Source organism: Jaculus jaculus, chromosome 1 (assembly GCF_020740685.1).
Source record: "Jaculus jaculus isolate mJacJac1 chromosome 1, mJacJac1.mat.Y.cur, whole genome shotgun sequence".
Taxonomy (NCBI): domain Eukaryota; kingdom Metazoa; phylum Chordata; class Mammalia; order Rodentia; family Dipodidae; genus Jaculus; species Jaculus jaculus.
In genome coordinates this window covers 64,364,001-64,386,330 of record NC_059102.1, presented here as the reverse complement: position 1 = coordinate 64,386,330, position 22,330 = coordinate 64,364,001, and the positions used below count along the sequence as shown (strand labels likewise).

The following is a 22,330-nucleotide window of genomic DNA, read 5'->3' as shown; positions in this document are numbered from 1 at the left end:
GACATCCAATCAGCTGTGGGAATAGAGGTGCTGATGGGGCATCCATCACTCTGCAGCTGGATGGGCCAAAAGGCCTTTCAGAGGCAGTGGCAAGCACTTGGCAGTGCGCTGAAGGGCCCAGTGGAGGAAGCAGCAGGCAGACACTCATTGCTCATTAATATTATGTACTGCAGCTGGGGGACCCTCATTTCAAAGGGAGCTCAGAGCAGCCTCAGCAGCAGTTAATGGTTCAACAACTTTTTAAACAGCTGGGAAGGTGATCCAGGAACATTTGGAGATGGAGGGGGTAGTCCATTTGGAATCATCATGAAATTCCTTCATGTTTAAATAATCCCCATAGCAGAAGCAGAGGGTCTATGAAAGGCATTTTCACACTCATCTTTTTTTGTATGACAAGAAATTATTATAAGAAGAAAGCTTTACCTTTTACTTACAGGGGTCTACAATAAGAAAAAGCAGTGGTCTGAGGATAGATTATAACCCTATGCTTCTCTGCATAGGATGGTTTTATAAGAAAATTCACTATTTTGCAGCTGGTACATTTGATGCTGGAAAAATGGGACATGAAGAGGTAAAACTAGTAATCTTGTTCATGTGGGCTTCTAGGCCATCAGGATGCTGTCCAACCCAAAGCAGGAAGCCAGCAATGGTTTGATCAAAGTAGAAGTGAAGATACTTAAAGTGAGGCTGAATACATCTATTTCATCTGTCCAAAGTCTCTTTTCTCTTTTGATTTTTGGTTAGCTAAACCTAGACATTTGTATTAGAATGATAATCCTGAACTTGATATATCTTTCTCGGCCATCGTCCCTCCCCTGCCTCGTTTCTGCCCCGTGCTTGGCATCCCAGATGTGGCACTTGTCCCTGTTACCTGAGCACTGCTGGACAGTATGAGGGGGCAGTTGTCAAAGCCGGGGCTGGAGTTTGGAATCAGACAGAGAGCTTGCAAGATGCTTTCTAAATGTAGCTGAGACTATGAGTAACCTAAGGAACTAAGAACTGAATCTTTTTTTTACCACGTGGACCAGAAAGCAGAGAAAACTGGTATTCTGAGAGGAGAACATTGGAGTAGGTGCATCAAGAAAGAATCTGGGCCAGTATGAAGGCCTTGCCATTCTCTTTTCCAGTACATTCCTTGAATAGGGGCTGAAATTTGGGTTGAAGTTTGGTGTTATTTTTCAGCTTATTTTCTTTGTTTATAGTAGTGAAAATTGGTTCCTATTACTTACAACTAAAGAATTCCAATGACTACATCAGCTTGCAACTTGATGAGTGAGGAGTATTACTAAAACTCTATTTTTACTTACACAGCTTAATCTGCTGGATACTGCTTAGAATTCTGGGAGTTGGACCTACAGTATATGCTAGTTAATTATTGGTAGCTAACCTAGACTGGAATAATCTGGTCTCTCGTTGGAGCTCTTCCAGGAAACTGCCGTATGTGAGACACGGTTCTCTCCTTGTACCTGACACGTTCATGACAAATGAAGGCTGAGGTAGAAACTTTCCCAGCGAGCAGCTATGCTTCTTGAGTATAGATTTGGAATTAAAATTTTGAGAGCTCTGTTAAGGTTTTGCCTATTCATGCATTATTTTACTATGTGTTTTTTATTGTATAGAAACCCAAGTTAAGCTTCTGGGATGCCCCAGAAGTGGTCACATAGGCATGCTTACTCTGTGATGATTCCCTGAGCTTTGATTTAATATTAATATTAAATTTTATGATTTAAGAACTTTGGGTGTGTTACACTTTGAATAAAATATAGGAATTTAAAATTCTAAAACAAGTTTCTAATAAATGGAAATAAGAATGGGGAAACAGAGACTGCAGGTCATAACATCTGGGTAAGGCCTCCTCTTTTTTTGATAGGACTGACCAGTTTTCAAAACGATTATGCTCAAATCTCTAGTTACATACTAGGGATTCTAATACCATACTAAGTGTCTTGCAAAAGAATACAAACCTTCAGGTATTAATTTTGTATTATTAACCATAGAAGGGTCTACTCTGACTTTATGGAGAAAGTAATGAAAATCCATGAGAATAGTGATTTGCAGTTTTCACATATTTTTCAGTATTTGTTTCATAGACTGTGAATCAAACAATTGTGTCTTTTATGTCCCTATTATGAAAGCATCACTAATTATAAGCATGACCATGGATGAGTCAAGTAAAACTTCAAATATTAACATGCAAAACAGAGATAAGACTTCTAGCTTGTGAGCTTTTATTTAGTAACCCAGTATTGTTCAACAGGAAGACCACCTCCTTATGTATGACACAGACTTATTTTTATGCTTCAGACAGATAGGGGAGTTGAGAAGTTAGTAAGCCAGTTGACAGGACCATTTCTAGCTCAACCTTCTGCCTTCCAGATCCCTGAACAGAAGGGTGTCTTTATGCACCCCTCAAAATTTCAAGAAGCTCTGCAAATTAGTTGTTTAGACACTGGAGCTTGCTTAGGTTTACATTCTGACACTGCTATGTGCATCTTGGTTATTCTGGGCAAGATACATGGTCACTTGGAATTTCAACTTTCTCTTCTGAAAATCAGGATAATGAGGGTATAATTTTGAGAATTAAAATCAGTATATTTAGGATCTATCAGCACAGTTCTTGGTCACTCTAAGTTACGTCTCTTGCTAGGATCAGCTATGCCATTCTAATCACGCATTACATTTCATGGAGGTACTTCATATTTTGTTCCATGTCATGAGACATTTTATATCATATATGTTTGTATAGATTACATATTTGATCTGTAAATAAAAATACTGTGACTTAGTAACATTTTTTTTTTCTGTGTGAGAGTTTCCTCTGCAAGGTGAAAGCTGTGGCTATGATGTTTTAAGATAGGGGGTCACTGCCTCCTGCAAATGAAGGCTGTGTACTGTGGTATCTCACTGGGACAGGGAAGGTAATATTCAGCTGCTGCAACTAGGCCATTGCTTAGACACAGTGATGGCAATGGCAGAATGTGTCTTAGGTAGGCAAGAGAGGTGATTCTCCCCCTTGTCTGAATTTCAGAGTCTATATCAGCAATGTCCAACAGAAACATAATGGGCTTTACAGATATAATATCAAAATTTCCAGTAGTCACATTATAAAGAGTAAAGGGGGCTATGTGTAGTCTATGCATGACTATTATTCCAACACTAGGGTAATTGAGGCAGATGGATTGCAAGTTCCACTCAGCCTGAACTACATAGCAAGTTTCAAGCCAGCCTGAGTTGTAAAGTGAAACTCTGTCTCAACAACAATAAAAGAAAAGGTGAGATTAAGATTATATTATTTAGCTTGCAATAAGGAAAACAATATCTTAGTATACAAAGTATGAATGAGATACTTTATATTTTCTTTTCTTTTTTTTTTGTTTTATGTTTATTTATTTATTTGAAAGCGACAGACAGAGAAAGAGGCAAAGAGAGAGAGACAGAGAGAGGGCATACCAGGGCCTCCAGCCACTGCAAGTGAACTCCAGACGCATGTGCCCCCTTGTGCATCTGGCTAACGTGGGTCCTGGGGAATGGAGCCTTGAACCGGGGTCCTTAGGCTTCACAGGCAAGTGCTTAACTGCTAAGCCATCTCTCCAGCCCTATATTTTCTTTTCTTTTCTTTTTTCTTTTCTTTTCTTTTCTTTTCTTTTCTTTTCTTTTCTTTTCTTTTTCCTTCCTTCCTTCCTTCCTTCCTTCCTTCCTTCCTTCCTTCCTTCCTTCCTTCCTTCCTTCTTTCTTTCTTTCTTTCTTTCTTTCTTTCTTTCTTTCTTTCTTTCTTTCTTTCTTTCTTTCCTTGTTTTTTTAATCAGGGTCTCACTCTAGCATAGGTTGACCTGGAACTCCCTCTGTAGTCCCAGGCTGGTCTCAAATTCACAGACATCCTCCTACCTCTGCCTCCCAAAGGCTGGGATTAAAGGCATGCACCACCATACCTGACTATATTTTTCTTTTACCACTAAATCTTTAAAATTGTATACATATCACTGGTAGCCCAAAAAGGAGATCTCACTAGTGCTAGACATGGAAATGTGTGTTAGAAGCCAGGAACTAAAAGTCATGGCTCCTCCCTCATCATCCTCTTGAAGCATCATGGGAGAATACTGTATGAATGATAGGTTGGGGAGAGATGAACCTTGCAAGCCTGATTATTTGGATTCAGGTTCACCTCCTTTCACTATGCTGTCTGTAGGTATGAATTTTGTTTTGAGAGATTCAAGCTTTTCCTTGGTGGTACTGTGGGGAAGCAGGAGAAAGGTCTAATGTTTTCTCAGGGGCTATGCTATGAAAGGTAAGAGTGATTGTCTCTGAAGCTTACTTGCAAGGACAGTGAATGAACCAAAATATCTGAGACAATGTGAACCTTAAAAGGACATTGTCACCACAGAGAACAGTCATTTTTCTGGGCCATAGCTAGCCTTAGATCCCTTTGCATTTTCAGCGACATGACATTACCTTAGATGAATGTGGGAGAAGGGGGTGGCCAAGACATAATCTTGGGCAGTAAGAGCTTAGAAAGACTGACTGGAAAAGGCATCAAGAACAAGAAGAAAGAGAAGAATGGGATTCTGACATGTGGCAAAATTACTCCACTTAATAACCTGAAGAAGTTCATCATTGTAGGACTGTGGATGTAAAATCACCCAAAGAGTGGTGTGGCCTGCAGTTCCTGGAAAGCTGCCATCTACAGAACAGGTGAGGCCCAAGCATTTGGACACATTTTGAGGTGTGAATGGGAGGCATGGACTCTCTGATGTGTTACTGATTGGCACAATGTGAAGCACATTCCCCATAGGTCTTCAAAAGCAAAGCTGAGTGGGCTTTGTTATTTGAGGTAAACCTGCAGTTTTCCATGTCTTCACATGGTTATAGAATTTGCATTTTGTTTTTAAACATTTCTCAATATAACTTTGGGCAAGAAAAAAAAAATCCCAGGAGTTTTTTATTTGCAAAAGTGCTAGGAAAAATAATTATAGAACCTAACAATACTTCATGACCTTAATTACCCAGGAAGCACAAAAGGAGGGGCTAGATGTTGGAGAAGGATATGCCAAACCTGCCTCCAGCTAAGGGACACACCCCAGGGTTTCCTTAGGGAAAGATCTGGAAACAGGCTCCTTAAGGCAAGATGGAAGCAAGATACCCAGATCTATGCCTTGCCCATGACTATGACTATACCGCCACAGTGTGACGCGTGCTGGACTGGTCCCTCTTCCTTCCACCTTTGTCCTCTGGTCATCCCAAGAAAGGCAGATTCAATGGCTGGTAATGAAGAAGTCAAACATGCCCTTCTCCTGTCCCATCTTTTGCCCTTGTTGCTGTCTTCACTGTGTGAAAAGCACCAGGGGCCTGGAATCTTATCTGATAGGTCCTCACAGCCCCCCCCCCCCCCACGGGAGTTGGAGCCATCCTGGAAATGTTATAGAGGCTGACTCTGCACACCGGCCTTCTAGCATTGCACACTTAAACCCTTGGGAAGATTATCCCACACTTACATGGCCATGGTGAACAGAGTACTAATGTGAGTTTGCAAGATGTGATGAAAAGTAGTCTTTTTTCTTCATTGATTGTATTGTAAAACATCTAAACTGTGCTTAAAATAACCAAACTGGACTGAGCATTGGAGGGTGAAAGAAGATGTCAGGAAGAAACTGTTTTTTTTTTTTTTTTTTTTTTAAGACATCAAAGAATGTTCTACTGCTGAAGAGACCTTAAAGACCAGGCAGTCCAGTCCAACCTACTCACTTCCCAGACAAGAAAAGTGAAGCCCAGAGAACAGATGGGCTGCCTCCTCTAGTCATATGGGGCTTAAAAATATATGTCTATTTATTTTTTTTTCATGAGCTTTCATGAAAATGACCAGTGTTATCTCATTTCCTGGTTTCTTGAATCCAGGAACCAGCCATATCTAACTATTATTTATAGTTTGAATATACTTTATATGATCCTACTGCCATACTGTTTACCTATCACATTCAATGCCTTTCTGCACTTTCCCATCTCCTACTTCATATTTAAAAAGTTTCGTTGTTCATGAATTAGCCCAAATACATTACCACTTGTATAAGCATTTCTCTATTGAAATAAAATTCTTTTTGCCAGAACCAATACCAACCGCAACAGTGCGTTAACATTCACACAGTCCCTACTGTGGATCGGGAAGCTTACGTTTACCTGGTCTTGGTCCTTGAAATAACCACATGACCTTGATGTTCTCCTCAGTCATATTCCACAGATGAGGAAATAGAAGCACAGGGAACTATCCTGGTGACTGCAGTTCTCTGCTAACAGAGCTCTGTAGCCACAAATCGACACTGTGCTTATGAGGAGAGCAAATCTGAGTCTTTAACATGTCCTTTTCTAGCCTCAAATATCCACCCCTCCACAATATAAAAAAAAAAAGACTAAAATGGATCAATATGTAAGCACTGAAACTTTCTAGTTAATGAATACAGAATGAATATTTAAACTTTCCTTAGGTTGAAGTTTAGCTAAAAGTTTTGAGCACTGCTTTTTAAACTCCAATTTCTGGGTACATAGAAAGTGTGCTGGAGACTGGTAATCCAGGGTTAAAGTCAATGACTATATGAGCCCTGTGCCTTTATTCTGGTATCTGTGGAATTTGCTCAGGGGCAAACTGGTCAGTGGTATAAAAATAGATTTTTCATATCACACAGAAGGCAGCACCCCCTTTCATCCACTGGAGAGTTAACCTGAGCCTCTATTTGGAATACATTGTTTTGCATATGCATGCCTTTTCCTAGCTGTAGGTTTGATTGCTGACTTTCCCTAGGGGTTCTTGAACAACAAACATTAAGAGTGGCTGCTGCTGTTTAAGAGGGGTTATGGAGGCAGAAGCTCTTCATGACCAGAAGGTTTAGGGAACATTTCTGAGAATACAGGAGGAATCTACAGAGGGGTAAGATGCTTCTCTTGGTCTCAAATAAAACTCTTGCCTTTAGGGATTTGGTGGGAAAATGTCTTTTATGATTTGGATCTGAAATGTTCCCTACAGGCCCATATGCTCTGGGGCTGTTTGGGAGGTGGTGGCTTCTGCAGGAGTGAGGCTTAAAGGAAGAAATTTATGTCACTTAGGCATGGCCTCCAAAGGGACATTGAAACTTGTTTCTCTCTCCTCACCCTTTCTTTGCTTCTTGGCTACCACCATGTTATCAGATATTCTCCACCATGAACTCTGTTATGAAGCTCTGTCTGCCTATAGGCTCCAAAACAATGCAGAAAACTTACCATGATCTGAGACTTCTGAAGCCATAAGGCATAACTTCCTTATATGTTATGTAAGGTATTTGGTCACAATCCCAGCAAGCTGACTAACAGTGTCCTGAGCATTGCTAGTGCATGTGTCCTTAGAGTGCTAAAGCATCCAGAAACTACACTGACTCATCCCTTGACAATGAATCTAAGATACAGGCAAATGGCTTAATTTAACTGAATCCACACAGTTCAGATCTGGGATAAAGGGGAGTCTACTTCTCACTCTGCTTTATAGTCACTCCACATTAGTTCAAAGAACATCCTATTAAGATCATGGCTATTATATGGAATAGTCCTCATAAGAATCTGGTGTCTGCATGGAGCCTGTGGAGGCCATGTGTTGACATTTGGTTCCAAGGCATAGTATATAAAACTCCTTCCTAATGTTTTCTCTGGTCCCAACATTATAACATTATATCTTTACGAAAAAAATAATTGTGTATTTTTCTCACACTACATATGGAGCAAGGAGAGTTTAGCTGACTTCTAGAGTCAATGTTGAAATCCATTTTCTTGCCATCACATATCTAACAGTTGTCAATTTCTGTGTCTTCTTTCTAAAAATCTCAAATGCTTCAAATCACCACCACTGATACCAGGATGTAGAAAATAGCATGAACATGAATGTTATACCCTCCAAGAAAAGCAAATATTGTGATCTCATGCATATCTGTGCAGAAGCAAGAATTTTAATCTTCATTCTTTAGATAAAGAAACATGGGTTTTATGATAGACACACTCCTCAAGGAAGATCTTTTGTCTAACTGTTTTTTTAATAAGACTTCAACTTTAGTATAATAAATATGGAGATCAAAGATTGAGAGATTTCAAATATAAGAGAAAGAGGAAGATAGAGAAGTGCATATGGTGGGGCACTTCATCAAAGTGAGTTATATACTTACATGAAAATGTCCTTATGAAACTCAGTACTATGTGCAATGAAGATATCCAATGAAAAGAAGCACCCCTCCACATTAATTAATCATATCTATTTATGGCCATATGGTAGTTAGACACAAGCATCGGTTTCTTTTGCAGCGAAACTGAAAGTGAGTTGTCTAAGTTTTGCTCTTGACTGGGAGAAAATGAAGTACAGAGAGCAGATGATTTGTCCTTGGCCACATAAGTGAAAAGTTACGTCAGAGAGAATTATCGCTGTACAGTGAGTGTGGAAATGTTCTTCCCTGTGATGTGTTAATTTTAACAAAAATGTTATCATAATGAAGGGCATATTTAACTCATGGAGGGATTTTTATAGTAGTTCTCAGTATATGCAAAGTAAAATCTGATGATGTCTCCAAATAGAGTTTTTACTCTCCTCTTTTTTAAAATAAAGAGCTCCAAGGGCAGAGTAGGAGAGCTTAATGATAAAAATATAAAGAGTAGGATTCCTATTATGTTTAACCAAGAATAAACTGAATTTCCAAGTTTCTTACCTACCAAAAAAATGTAGTTTTTAAGAAATCAGAGATACTTTATAATTTAAAATAATGGAATTCCTCTGAAAAATCTTAAAATCATTTTACTTTGACAAACAATTCTTCTTTGTACACACTCTTCTTAAAGATCCTCATTCCTAATTAAGTTCAATTAAGAAATTGATAGCATATTGAGTGAATTTTGCCTGTGGGATATATCACCATGTTGAAGGAACCCCTGGTGACATTCTTGCATGAAGAGATTAGAGCAGAAGGGAAGTTTACATGCCATCAGTTGAATCTGCCACTGGGAGTAGAACTGTTACTCATGGCATGTCTGAGATGTGACCAGGCAGTATCTACCAGATGTGACATACTACTTCACATAGTATCCCATTGTCACAGAGTTAGACGCTTCATCCTAATTTTAAATACAAATCTATTTATTCTTTCATCCACTTCTGACTCCCAAGCTGGTACAAATTCTGTTCCCTCAGGGATGAGTACTGAAGGCTTATTTCCTTGCTTCAAGTTTTTGTTCCTTTTTTTTTTTTTTTTTTTTTGGTTTCTTGAGACAGGGTCTCACTGTAGCCCAGGTTGACCTGAAATTCACTATAGAGTCTCAGGGTGGCCTCGAACTCATGGCAGTCTTCCTACCTCTGCCTCCCGAGTGTTGGGGATTAAAGCCGTGCACCACCACACCCGGCAAAAAAATTTTTTTGGTTCATTTAAATTTATTTATTTGAGAGAGAGAGAGAGAGAGAGAGAGAGAAAGAGAAAGAGAGAAAGAGAGAATGGGCATGCTGGGGCCTCCAGCCACTGAAAATGAACTCCAGACGCGTGTGCCCCCTTGTGCATCTGGGTCCTGGGGAATGGAGCCTTGAACCTGGGGTCCTTAGGCTTCACAGGCAAGTGCTTAACAGCTAAGCCATCTCTCCAGCCCCGCTTTTGTTCCTTTGATGAAACACCTTCAGGTCTTTTGATTTGTCTTCTCGCATTTTTGGGTTCAGATCTAGTGATACCATCTTTCCCTAAGAAAGTCATTCTCCAGAGCCAGGCATGGTGGTACACATGTGTTACCTCAGCATTTGGAAAATTGAGATGAAGGATCTAAGAGTTCAAGGTCAGCTTGGGCTACATAGGGAGCCAGCAAGCGAGAGAGACAGATAGAAATAGAGAGGGAGGGAGAAGGGAGTCTCTTCTTAATGAACATGTCCACATTTACACAACGTCTGGTCACTTTTTGACTTAGTTGTTGCTGAGGAATTCCCCTTGTTCCACATGCCTCCCCCTTATTCTCTCTCTCTTTTGGGGATAGTGGGTCTGTGATCTGAGGTCCTACCTTTGCCAAGGTTTCATCATCCAGGTGATTCTTCTGAATCACATGTTGAAGTGCAAAATAAATTTTTTCCTGAAGCTTCTGGACTTTTCTTGGTTCTATCAGCCAGGCTCGATCTGACAAAAGTGAGAAACAAAAACAAAACCAAAAACCAGAATCAGGGAATGATGCCTAAGCTTTGTTTGATTCCCCACCCCCCACAAGCACTGAGTTTTAGACCTATTTCAGAGGACTTAGTTCCAAACTACTACTGAAGATAATTAATTATTTGTACAAAATACAAACATTTTCTCAGCAATAATGCCAGAAAGCCAATAACACACAGTATAAGGACACAGGGAGACCTTTGGTTTAAACAACTTCCTCCATTGCTTAGTGTTGGAAACAGTTTACGAGTCTTCCTCATCTTCAGGACATACAGTTAGATTTTCTTTTGAAGCAGAAATTAGAGGCTCTACTATTCAAAAATGTTGTTGGTAATCAGAACCCCCTTCCTCCTGTCAGAGTATCCTTTACAGATATAAAGCTGCAGGGGTTATAATTTACAGTGTCAACATGACTCCATTTCAGAAACTTACTCCTGAATCCTTATTTTCTCATCCTGAATTTCAAGTGGCTGGTAGGATAATTCCTCTTTTCCTTTCTTCCTCCCACACTCCTTTACCTCTTCCCTGCTCCCTCCTAACACTCCCTCCTTCCTGTCTGCCTGGAAGCTTTGTACACCATGGTGACAAAATGCAGTCTGGTATCTGCCTTCATCTGACTCTTCAGTCAAGAGACATCCAAGTCTCCAAATGCTGAACAAAATACTAATGGAAAAGCACTTGGCCATGTTCCTCCTGAACACAGTTCAGGTCAGGCAAGAAATTCAATTCTGTAATCCTACACAGGGTAAGGACAAGTCCAGCCAAGAGTTAAGCAAACCCTTACGTAAGTGAGTACAAAGGCTTTCAGTGACAATTGTCAACCAGAATAAAGTAAGTTTCCCTCCCTCCCTTTTCCCTAAGCTATTTGGAGGTAAGTGGACAGTGACTATTAAGCCTAGAGCTTAGAGCATGGTGGGGTCTGACATGAGGCAGACACAAGTTGCAGATCTGTCTTTCTTCTGCTCTGAGCATGACACCAGGACAGGATGAAGAACAGGCTATCTGGCACTGTGAAGCCTCTAACTGTAGGTCTGCTATCAGGCCTGGAAAATTCCCCCTAGAAAGAGTAAGCCAAATCTCATGCTTCCAAACTCCTGGCAACATGTTTTTTTTTCTTTTTTTTTTTTCCCTGAGAAAAAGATTAAACAGTTTATGTGGTTTCTCTCTTCCCTTTCCTTCTTTTCCCTTCCTTTGCTCCTGTCCTTCCTCTTTCCCTCCTGCTTGTCCTCTCTCACTCTCTTTTTCTTACTTTTGTGTATGTCTGCATAATATGTGGTGTGTGTGTGTGTGTGTGTGTGATATACACATGTATGTGCTGATGTGGCACCCCATGTGTGTGCCTGTGGAGGCCAGAGGAGAACTCAGGTGTCCCCTCTATCACTCAGCCATATGTTTTTCCTTTAGACAGAGTCTCTTACTGATTCTGGAGTCTGCAATTTTTTGCAAGCTCTAGCAATTCGCAGGTCTCTGTTCCCCATTGGACTGGGATTACAAATACGCATGGCTATAGGCAGTTAGGCAACTGTTTATGTGAGTGCTGGGGTAATTGAACTAAGGTGGTCTTTGGCCTCCCCAGGCCTTCATGGTTATGCAGGAAGCATGCTTAACTGCGGAGCCATCTCCCCAGCTCCAGCTTAGCTAATTTCTTAACTCATGCAGACCAGCCTAGTCTTCCTTCTAGAGCAGTCATTTACACAGATTACTCAAGTTGGACATGTTATGTCATCAATATTTGCTGTTAGGAGTTTACTGATTTACACAAACACATCCAAAGAGGACACAGATTTATTTATTTATTTATTTATTTATTTTTGTATGACTCCTTCTTTGAGTCAGCAGGAACCAGAGAGAAATGACCTCCTTCATCCTAAATTCTCCAGGCTCAGATGCCACCTGCTGCTAAGCAATGCTCAGTGGAGACAATCAGATGCCATGAGGGTAATTATTTGGTATTGTAGCTGCTATCAGAAAAAGTATTTCTTGTCACTTTGTTCATCTACCTTTGTGTTCCAAGCCTTTCTCTTGGTTTTATGAAAGGGGTTAAATTAAAACCAGAAGCAAATATTGAGAAAATTTGTAAGATTATCAATGATCATAGGATTGCTATAGGTTATTGATGCAAAAGTACAGGGGTAGATACTATGTGTAAATACAGCTAGAGTGACATGTCAAAAATATGATGGTATTTTATATTCACATAAGAAGTATTTTTCCTAGCTTTACTGAAACATATGTTAGTTACAAGTAATCTATCTCAGAAATAAATGGATTATAGAAAGAACAAATCTCTTGAGCTTACCAAATTAGGCAGGTATATTAAAATTGTCATATATATTTTTTTCTTTTGTTACAATTCAAGCTGGCATATACTTTAAAAAAGTGTTTCAATTTCTATATTGCTAGTTGATCCCTAAGCACCACAACTCAACTTTTTGAAGCTTTTAACGTGCCATTGCAGTTCATGACTGGACGAGGCCTTACCTGTCATGGAGTCTAGAACCTTATTTTATCAGAGAGGAAGTGGAGCTCTGTGGTCAGTCACACAGCTCAGTGGTGACACACACACACATTCATGTTTGAAATTCCTTCTCTTCCTTCAGACAGCCTTTACTCACTCAACAATCCTTCCCTTTGGAAACTCTAATATGCTTATAAAAGAGGCAGTGCATTGCTTCAAGACATTTCACTTATTTATTTATTTACTTACTTATTCAGTGGTACTGGGGATTGAACTCAGGGCCTGGCATAGGCTCAGCTATATTCCCCTGTCTTGTGTTATTTATTTAGCACTTAGTTCTAAACTCAGGTCATTATTTACTTAAGAGCAATTTTGATTATCTCAATCTGGGGAGATCTCTACCACATGTGACCCCCCCCTTTTTAGTGGCAAAATTGGTTCTCTCTATAAAACAAAATGAAACGAAACAAAAAATGTGAGGCTTTTCCCTTTGCATTGTCCAAACATATTGAACGCTTGTTAGAGAAAACACAGGTCTTTAAAAGTTATTTGTTGCGCAATTTGGCTTGGGTAGGTGTGACTGCTACTGAGGATGGCAGGCTGTAAGGGGAACGGGTGGGGGTGGGGTGGGGGTTGAGGGGCTGTAACTTCCTACCTGGGGATATCAGAACCGCGGAGGAGAACAAGGCGATCTCCTCTTCAGTCAGCTGCAGGGAGCACAGGTTCTTTGCAAAGTCGAAAGCTTCATTCACTAGGTCATCAGAGCCTATTAAAGAAAAGGGAATGTGAAATGAAAATACCTGAACTCCGAATGGGGCATCATAAGAAATGTCCCTTATTCAAGAAGGTATCCAAAGATTGGCACATTGGACACCTAGAAAAGGCATTTTTATGTCCCTAGTAATGAAACCTGATTTAATATGAAGTGTAGAGTGAAAAGGTGGGCAACATCCTTGCCAGATAAATGAAGTTAACAATAGTAATAGAAGGTCGTGGTGGCTACGCCTTTAATCCTAGCATTTGGGAGGCAGAAATAGGAGGATTGCCATGAGTTCGAGGCCACTCTGAGACTATATAGTGAATTCCAGAGTGAAATGAGCTAGAGTGAAACCCTACCTCAAAAAACATATGTCTCAGATTGAATACCTGTGCTGCAAATGTCACATATGAGTATGGAAATAAAAAGACTATTTATCAAAAACAAAACAAACAAAACAAAACAAAAAAGAAGGGCAAGAGAGTGGCAAATGCCCAGTGTAACATTTGCATGGAACACTTACCCTGAATCCCATCTTGTGAACCTGACATTGCTTGTGAAAACCTGTACACAAGCTGGACATGGTGACACATGCCTGTCATCCCAGGACCAAGATAATTAGGCAGAAGGATTGCAAGACTGAGGTTAGTCTGGGCTGCATAGTAAGACTTTGTTTCCAAAAAATGTAGCTTTTGGGATAGAGATAGTTTTCATAGACAACCTTAAATTCTATAGATAGAAGGCTGGGGACTGATACTTTAGCGACACTTGAACATAGCAGCATGAGTTATCAAGGTGCTTCAAACTGAGACATGAGACCGCCTATAAAATGGAGAGAAACTTTCTTTTATTTTGAAATTTCCCCTAAACTTTTCATTTTCTAACGAATGGCTCATAAGTCACCTCCTTAGCTCTCATAATTTTGGCAAAATTACATTGCATCTCTATACTGATCCCTGGTGAATTTTTATTTGATGAAATTGGAAATGTGCTGAAGTTGCTTGCCAAGACTTTTCCTGCTTTCTTGAAAATCTGGTCTTGAGGGCAACATGATTGCACATCAGCTGTAGCAGGGGAACACTGCCAGCCCAAGGGCTGGATTGGTGGCTGCCCTATCAGCTGACAGTGCAAGAGGTGAAAGGGCAGTGGCTTCTTTGGTGTCTGTGGGCTGGATATGGAACAAATAGCACTATCGATCATTAAAACCTTTCCTGGCACCAGCCCATCCTTGCTGATGTTCTTATCCAGCCTGCACCTGGATGTCTGGATGCCTGGATGTAATGATACTCCACACCTCCAAACAAGACTGACCTTAACAGTGGCTTCCAGAAGAATAGTCTCAGGGTCATACTGACCAACTATGTGCACTCAGAACTTCATGAGTTCATGAGCAGAAAATCACTGACCTTTCTGAAAAGCAAGTACTGCAACAGGGTACTGTGCTTCAAGGTATTGTGGATCTTCTAATTATCTTGACTAATGATTATGAATTTACCCAGGAAACTTAGAGGTCACCCCTCCCCCAGGCTACCAGTGTTCTTCATAATATGCTTTGTGAAGCAGTAAGTCAGAAGCTGGAAGAAAAGCTTGCTGTACAAAGAATAGCCCATAATGCACCCATAGGCATCACCACTAGATTTTATTTCTATGAGGTCTCAACATAGGGTCCATGGTTCTTGTCTTCCTTTCTGATTGGGAAGCATGGCTGTCAGATCAGGGGAGTTGGATGAAATACTGAGCACTCATCTGTTGCAACTCTAACCAGGTAATGAAATACTCATTCACACCAAAGAATCATGGCATATTATTTTTTTTATTTCAATATAACTATAGAAGCCAATGTTAATTGAGAAAATTGTGTCTTCATCCGAGGAAACTTACCTAAGGCTTTGAACATTTGCATTCCTCCATATTTTCCTTCAAACAGAACAGTGTTGTTTAATGGGTTGAAGGCACGGCACATTCTCACCAAAACCACTTCCAAGCAACCTATGAGTGAAAAGAATTAAAACATGTGTGTATGTATATACATCCAATAATAAAAATGGTCATTAGAACACGTTAGACAGGAAACCTTTTTTTTTATTTTGAGATAGAGTCTTGCTGCTTAACTCACCAATCCTGGGACTGCAGGCATTCACCTCCATACTTTTAACCACTTTGATGCACCCCCCGCCGACACACACACACACACACACACACACACACACACACACACACAGAGAGAGAGAGAGAGAGAGAGAGAGAAAGAGAGAGAGAGAGAGAAAGAGAGAGAGAGAGAGAAAGAGAGAGAGAGAGAGAGGGAGAGAGAGAGAGAGAGAGAGAGAGAGAGGGAACATACTTTTAAGTTGGCTAAAATGGAAGTCAAAAACATTTCTTAAGGGGAATGAATCAATTCTATTTTCTGACTGAATTTAGAGTTAATTTATTTTGAGTGAGTGTTTGTTTATGTGTATTTACGTATGTGTGTGTGTGCAGGTATGTATGGAGGACAAAGGATAACCTAAGTTATTATTTTTCAGGTTCATGTACCTTTTTTTTTTTTGAGTTGGGGTCTCTTGCTGGCCTAGAACTTGCCAAATGCACTACACTAGCTTGCCAGCAAACCCCAAGGGTCCTCCTGTCTCAGACTCCACTGTGCTGGGATTACAAATATTTGTCTCCATCTCTGATTTTATAAAAAGGCTGTCAGGGAGGAACTCAAGTCGAACAAGCACTTTACTAATTGAGCCATCTTCCCAACTTTAAGGCTAATCTCAGTTCCTGAGTTCATAACTGATCAATGGCCCAGAAAGCAGAAAGGAGCTTTGCCACAGACAAGCCCAATCTGTGAATTCTGGTGGATGGTTTGTGACCAGGAAAGCTTGTGTCCTGCTTTACCCACCATGCAGAAGAGCACTAGGCCATTGTTACTGCATTCATGCTTGCGTCTGTGGGACCAAGAAAAGTTCTTGACAGGTAACAGGTACTTAAGAACATTTACAAAGTGAATTCATTTAGTGTCTTTGTTTATCCCTCCTAATATTTACTGTCTACCTGAAGAAATGAGGCATAGTTTCTCCATATTTCAGAGAAATGAGTTTTTCCCTACTGCCCCAAGTCCATGTAAGAGCATCCTCCAGTGATTTGGCTGCGTTTTTGGTGACTTTCTTATGCCTCCACTTTAGCTTTATGTCTGTTCTATTTGCTTTGCTCTGCTAATTTCTTTGTTCCTAGCCTAGGAGTTTATATATAGGAGAGGATTTTCAAATCTTAATCAAAGCAATGCCTTTTTTTTAAAAATACCAACATGAATAGTCACCATTTATTGAGTATATAATGGAAGGCACATTCCTTGGCCACTCACAGTTATTATCACATTTGCTGCTTGCAATGACCAGTTCAGGTGAGTTTCATTAGCTCTATTTTATGTTTGGATGACAGGAGGCTTTAAAATACTCAGCACCTTCCCTTTTACACTAAAAACATTTTCACAGCAGGCAGAGATGTTAAAGATCAAATAATTCAGTGACTTCCAAATATCAGCCTGTGGATTGGCAATGCCTTAGTCTCAGAAATCCTCTGCACTTCCCTGGCAGGTTGGCATCTCTGAACTGTTGATAGTTCCTTTGCTGCTTCTCATGCAATTCCAAGTTTGGAGCTCAATGCTTCTTTTCCATCTCCTTATTTTAAAAGTGAAGCATTTGCCATCTCAAGTGGCTAGTTGAAAGCCATACATCAAACGGATCAGATCTTATTATTCAAAGACAGTCAAACAATCATTGCTTATCTCATATACTTTCTATACCTTACTGTACTCCCAACAATGACTAGAATCCATGTCTGTTACCCTTCAACACAGGTCCTTCATAATGACCCTGACTATCAGTGTGGTGGAGAGACTGATGTGACTTCTGAGCCTGTCAGGAAGCTCTAGACCCTTCTGCTCTGTTGATTTGGAATTCTAGCTTTTGGAACCCAGCAACTACACTGCGAAGATGGCCAGGTAATTGGTGGAGGGGCTCACATGGAGAGTGAGGTGCGCAGCCCCGAGCCTTCACTGGTCCCAGGCTGTCAGCTAGCACGGACAGCCCTCCAGGTGAGCAAGGCAATTGGAAAGTGGATCCTTCTTGTCCCAAGGGTGATGCCTCAGTGCACACCATGGATGTCTGTGCAGTACTGATAAGCCATTCCTGATGAGCCCTGCACAAACTAGCTTTGAGAGGAAAATAAGTGATGATGATAATGTTTTAACTAAATTTTAGGGTGGTTAGATAACCGATAACACTCAAATTAGTGCTTGAGTCAAGATTTGCACCAATTTATGTTATGGGGTAAGGAAACAGCATGTTATGATAACTACATTTGGTCCAAGTTCCAGCAACCATCTTTACCATGGTTTGTGATACTGAACACAGCCCTTTACTTCTTTGAATCTTTACCTCCTTTGCTTCCATATGGAAACACCACTGGTTTCATAAGAATAAATAAGATGTTCTATGTAAAAGTGAAAAAACATATGAGTGCTATTATGTGTAAAAAGATGTTATTATTCTGACTATGGACTAGAACCATGAAGATTAACTTAAATGCAACAATGTTCTTATTTTCTGTTATCACAGGGAGCCAAGAAAGACACAGGTAATTTTCTTTTACTGTTAGGTAAGAGCATCTGTAAAGTCCATCATATGCAATTTCTAGTGGTTGCTTGTGTGTTGAGAGTGCACCAAAGAAGGGAGGGAGAGACTGGAGCACAGTGGAGTCTTCCAGTGGCTCCTGACTCTGGGCTATCCTCATTAAAATGATTGGAAATGACCACAGAGGCAGAGCTCAGCCAGTTTGCATATTTATTTTTTTCCTTGCAGGAGGCAAGGAGCAGGTTTTAGCGCCAGCTCAGCAATTCAGCCACCTTGACACGCTAATTACTTGCATTGCCTGTCAAGCTGGCTATCTCAGCCTCTGCAATTAATAGCTCTACTTTCAATAAGCAAAATTGTATTTGACTTCAAAGGGGAAATGAATGAATACCAGGGCATTTTTATTACCAGGCTTTCCTTTGGGAGTTAGCTGACAGTGTGGGTGGGAAAATGAGCTACCTGTTGGAAGGAGGATTTTCTAGAATGGTTAGAGAGCAAATGGATTGAACATCTGGGTCTAACCAGGCTCCCACAAGCCTTCTCTGGCTCACCTGACTTCAGCAGGAGAATTTGATCGTTCTGACAGAGCTCCATGAAGCCGGTTATCCGCTTGGCAAACTCCACCACGTACTGGATGGCATGTGTGATCTGGATGGCGCATTGCTGCCACAGTGCTTCCCTGGACTTCAGGGGAAGAGACACAACCTGTGAGCACGTCACTGAAGCACCTAGGGTATCTGGGGTGCTTACTGGTGGCCGGAGACCAAGGTGGGGAACCAAATAATTCCATTTATCTGTATGTCTTTAACTTATGTGAACATCACAATGTCATATTTGGCAAGAAACTGAGATTCAATTAAATTAAGAGAAATGTTTGTTGTAGTAAGCAAAGGCAGTTATTTTATTTACTAGTTTCCTCAATTCTCACCTAAGCAAATTGGTCTTAGTCCATTAGAAAAAAAGAAGCTCTGTGTTGAGGAATACTGGCATCGTTCACAGTCTTGATCATAATTCATTTTCATGGGAGCTATTCAGTTGAAAAATCTTTATGTCAGAACTCACAGAGGTTTTGTTCTCTCTTGCTTTGTTTTTTTGATTTTGTTTTCAGGTTATGGCAGGGTATTACTAATTGCCCCAGTGAGCAAGGAACTTGCTGTGAAGCAAAATGTGAACTCAGACTGGCAAGATGCTTCTGCCTTAGCCTCCCAAGGTGCTGGTATTACAGGCACCAGTCACTACTCTTAGACTAGAAATATATATATTTTTTGGTCTGGAAATCTAAGGGTAAAATATCAGATCAAGTCAAGTAACTCTGGTAAGTAATACAGAATTCCCCAAATAGTAATATAAAATCCCCCGAATAGATTTTCATGTTTGGGTTATTTTCTTTACGATGAGAAACCTGAATCCATGTGTGAGTGAATTTTCCTTTTCATGGAGCATAGTAACATCTGCCATTGTTTTCATATTTATGTGAAAGCTTTAAGAGTTAGTTGTTCTCTGGAGAAAAATCAACACCTTGTTTAAACCAGATATCTAGACAAACTCATGTCTATATTTTACTGAATTTCTATCACCTGGGAAATCTTACAATCAAGGTTCTGAATCATAATGTCATACAATATGAATACTGAATATCAGGAAGCATCTCCAATGTGCACAAAGAAATAGAGTCACTAATCACAATAATGGTGAGTTGTCCATTTTGGGAGAATCTTTGTAAATATGTACTACAAAAATAAAACTGTAGAATGTTTTGTTCCTTATATTTGTTGTGGCATTTTGTGCCCATCATTACTGCTAGGATTAGCTAATAATGTCTCCTAATCCTGGACTGAGCCCAAGGTGCTATCATGAGAGCACAAGACGTCCTAAAATCATGTGATAAATGCACAATCACCCTGGTTACTCATATAGGGAAGTGGCTTTCAACTAGGGAAGTTTTGTTTCCTGGGTAACATTTGGCAACATATACCGACATGTTTGGTTGTCACAGATTTGTGAACATCTAGAAGTCCCGTGGGTAGAAATAAGAGGCTGTGAAGTACGCTATAATACACAGGGCAGCCGTACAGTCAAGAATGGTCTCACTCACAATGTCAATAGTGCAGAAACTAGGAGACCCAGAAATGGTTAATGACAGAGAGGTTTCCCAAGGTTCCTCTGAATACCTTGCTTTGATACGCTTTGATTTCCTCATAGGTATGAGTCTGCCATGCCAGCTGGTGCAGCTCTTCCATTGTGTACTGGCATGTCTCCAAATGGGACTTGATGATGTTCTGTGCAATTCGATCTATGAGAAAAAGATCAATTCGAGGGTTTGTGAGTAAAATCTTTCTAGCTGCAGAAATTGTTTCTAGTATGTTCACAGTAGGACTGTCTTCTGGACATGCTCAAGTGTGTGAGAGTATGACTGACATCTCTGTTTACCTTCCAGTCTCCAAACTCTTTTTTAAAATTACTTATTTATTTGTAAGCATAGAGAGAGAAGAGAAACAAACAGAGAAAATGAGTGCTCCGGAGCCTCTGGCCACTGGCAACAAACTCCAGATGCATGCACCACTTTGTGCATTTGGCTTTACGTGGGCATTGGGAATCAAACTTGGACCTTTAAGCTTCACAGGCAAGTGCCTTAACCACTGAGTAATCTTTCCAGCTCATGTCTCCAAATGCTTATTGCCCCTTTGCCTTGTAGTTGTTAGTCCTTTAATCAATTTTTCTTACCCTACGCTCTTTTTTTTTTTTTTTTTTTTTTTTTTTTTACAGCATTTGGGTCTTACAGATTACACACCAGAAAGTTCAAAAAGTATCTTACTACTTCTAACAGATGTAGTCCAAGTACCTTTAAATGTTTTACAAATTATTATAGTCATACTTTTATATATGAAAGGAGTTTTAATATACATTCTTATTTTTAAAATGGAAAGATTAAGTAATACGTTAAAAAGAAAGTTTATTTAGAGATAAAAGAGGGAACAAAATAGAAAAAGACAGATGTACAAGCAATACTACACCTGATATTCATATTTTAGACTCTATTTTGAAGCTGTGCATATGTCATACTCAGTTAATAAAAGTAGCTTGGTGTAAATGAAGCAACATTGGTTGGTGAGCTGACAATTATTAAGGCTGGGCAGTAGAGCCATTGTATTTATTGTATTTACTATGTAATTTTTCACAAGATATTTTCCCCAAAAAAGTTATAAATGAAGAAATGATTATATTCACCAAGAGTAACAGCAAACATTGAATCTTCTAGGCAGTTTATCTCAAGCAGGTGTTATTTTATATTGTATCTTAGATACCAATCATTTTGGCTTTGGTGGTGTGAGAGTTCAGTGATAGAACCAGACAGAAGAGTTCTCCTGGAAAAAGAGTCCCCTGTGCTGGATGGAACTGACAGGAGGTCCTTCATAGTCCCATCTGCTATTTGAACACATGGAAAGGGGGACAGCTTGTGAAACCAAAATACTCAGGAGTTCTGTATGTGGGGTGTGTGTGGAGTGAAGATGAGTGAGTCTCCTGCCGGATGACAGTTCTCGGCTCAGGCAGAAGGAGAAGTTTCTTGTGTTTCAGGTTGTGCCTTTGCAATTGGAAGTTGGCTCTATATGTTTCCTCGGGATCAGTCTCAAAGCAGTATTTCAGTGTCCTTTTAGATGTCACTAAGTTTCTGGTGTATATGGTGTGAAGTTGGTTGACTTTCCATGATAGAGAGAATGAGAAATGTAAACTGATGTCTCTAAATGAACTTTCTAAATAAAAGTGTAGGTTATTGGAACCACTGAGTAGTCACAATTTTATAATTAAGCCATTCTATCTCATCAGTGAAGCCATGTGATGAGTCAAATGGCGTGAAAGAGAGATATTTGATGTTTAGTCAATGCTACTGAAGGAAGGCACTTCAGTATTTGTTAGTATTTTTCAATCAGAACTATAATGTGACAAAAGCAGATGATGCCACAAAATACTAACTTACTATGACAGTCATTCTCTGTTGGGTGCAGCAATGACATTTCTAGAGTTTTATTGTAGATCACATTACAAATTTTTTTCTTCACAACATCTTATTCAAAGTTTTATTGAATATCTTTCTGTGTCATAAAGAAAGGTGAGAATTACTCTGTACATCATGTTAAAATGGATTTTTAAGTCATGGTTCATCATTTTTCAGTCTATTTACCTTCTAAAAGATAGATATTTGCTTTCTCGTAGTTATAAAATGAAAACCCCACAAGATCTTATTGCTTTGCAGTTTTCAAACTTTTATCTTAATGCAGTAGTTTGTGTTTATCTTCAAATGCAGGCTTTGGTGCTTGTGAACAACACC

The 22,330-nt window shown here is 39.8% G+C and overlaps 1 protein-coding gene across 1 annotated transcript in view; it reads right to left on the bottom strand.

Moving 5' to 3' along the window:
• Rorb (RAR related orphan receptor B) overlaps positions 1–22,330 on the bottom strand; it is a 181,976-nt gene that overhangs the window by 5,660 nt on the left and 153,986 nt on the right. The window contains exons 5-9 of the mRNA XM_004653103.3: positions 20,175–20,296; positions 18,555–18,687; positions 15,269–15,376; positions 13,286–13,396; positions 10,030–10,142 (exon numbers count right to left, since the gene is read on the bottom strand). Of these exons, the coding sequence (XP_004653160.1) occupies positions 10,030–10,142; positions 13,286–13,396; positions 15,269–15,376; positions 18,555–18,687; positions 20,175–20,296 (587 nt within the window). The remainder of the gene's footprint in view (positions 1–10,029; positions 10,143–13,285; positions 13,397–15,268; positions 15,377–18,554; positions 18,688–20,174; positions 20,297–22,330) is intronic.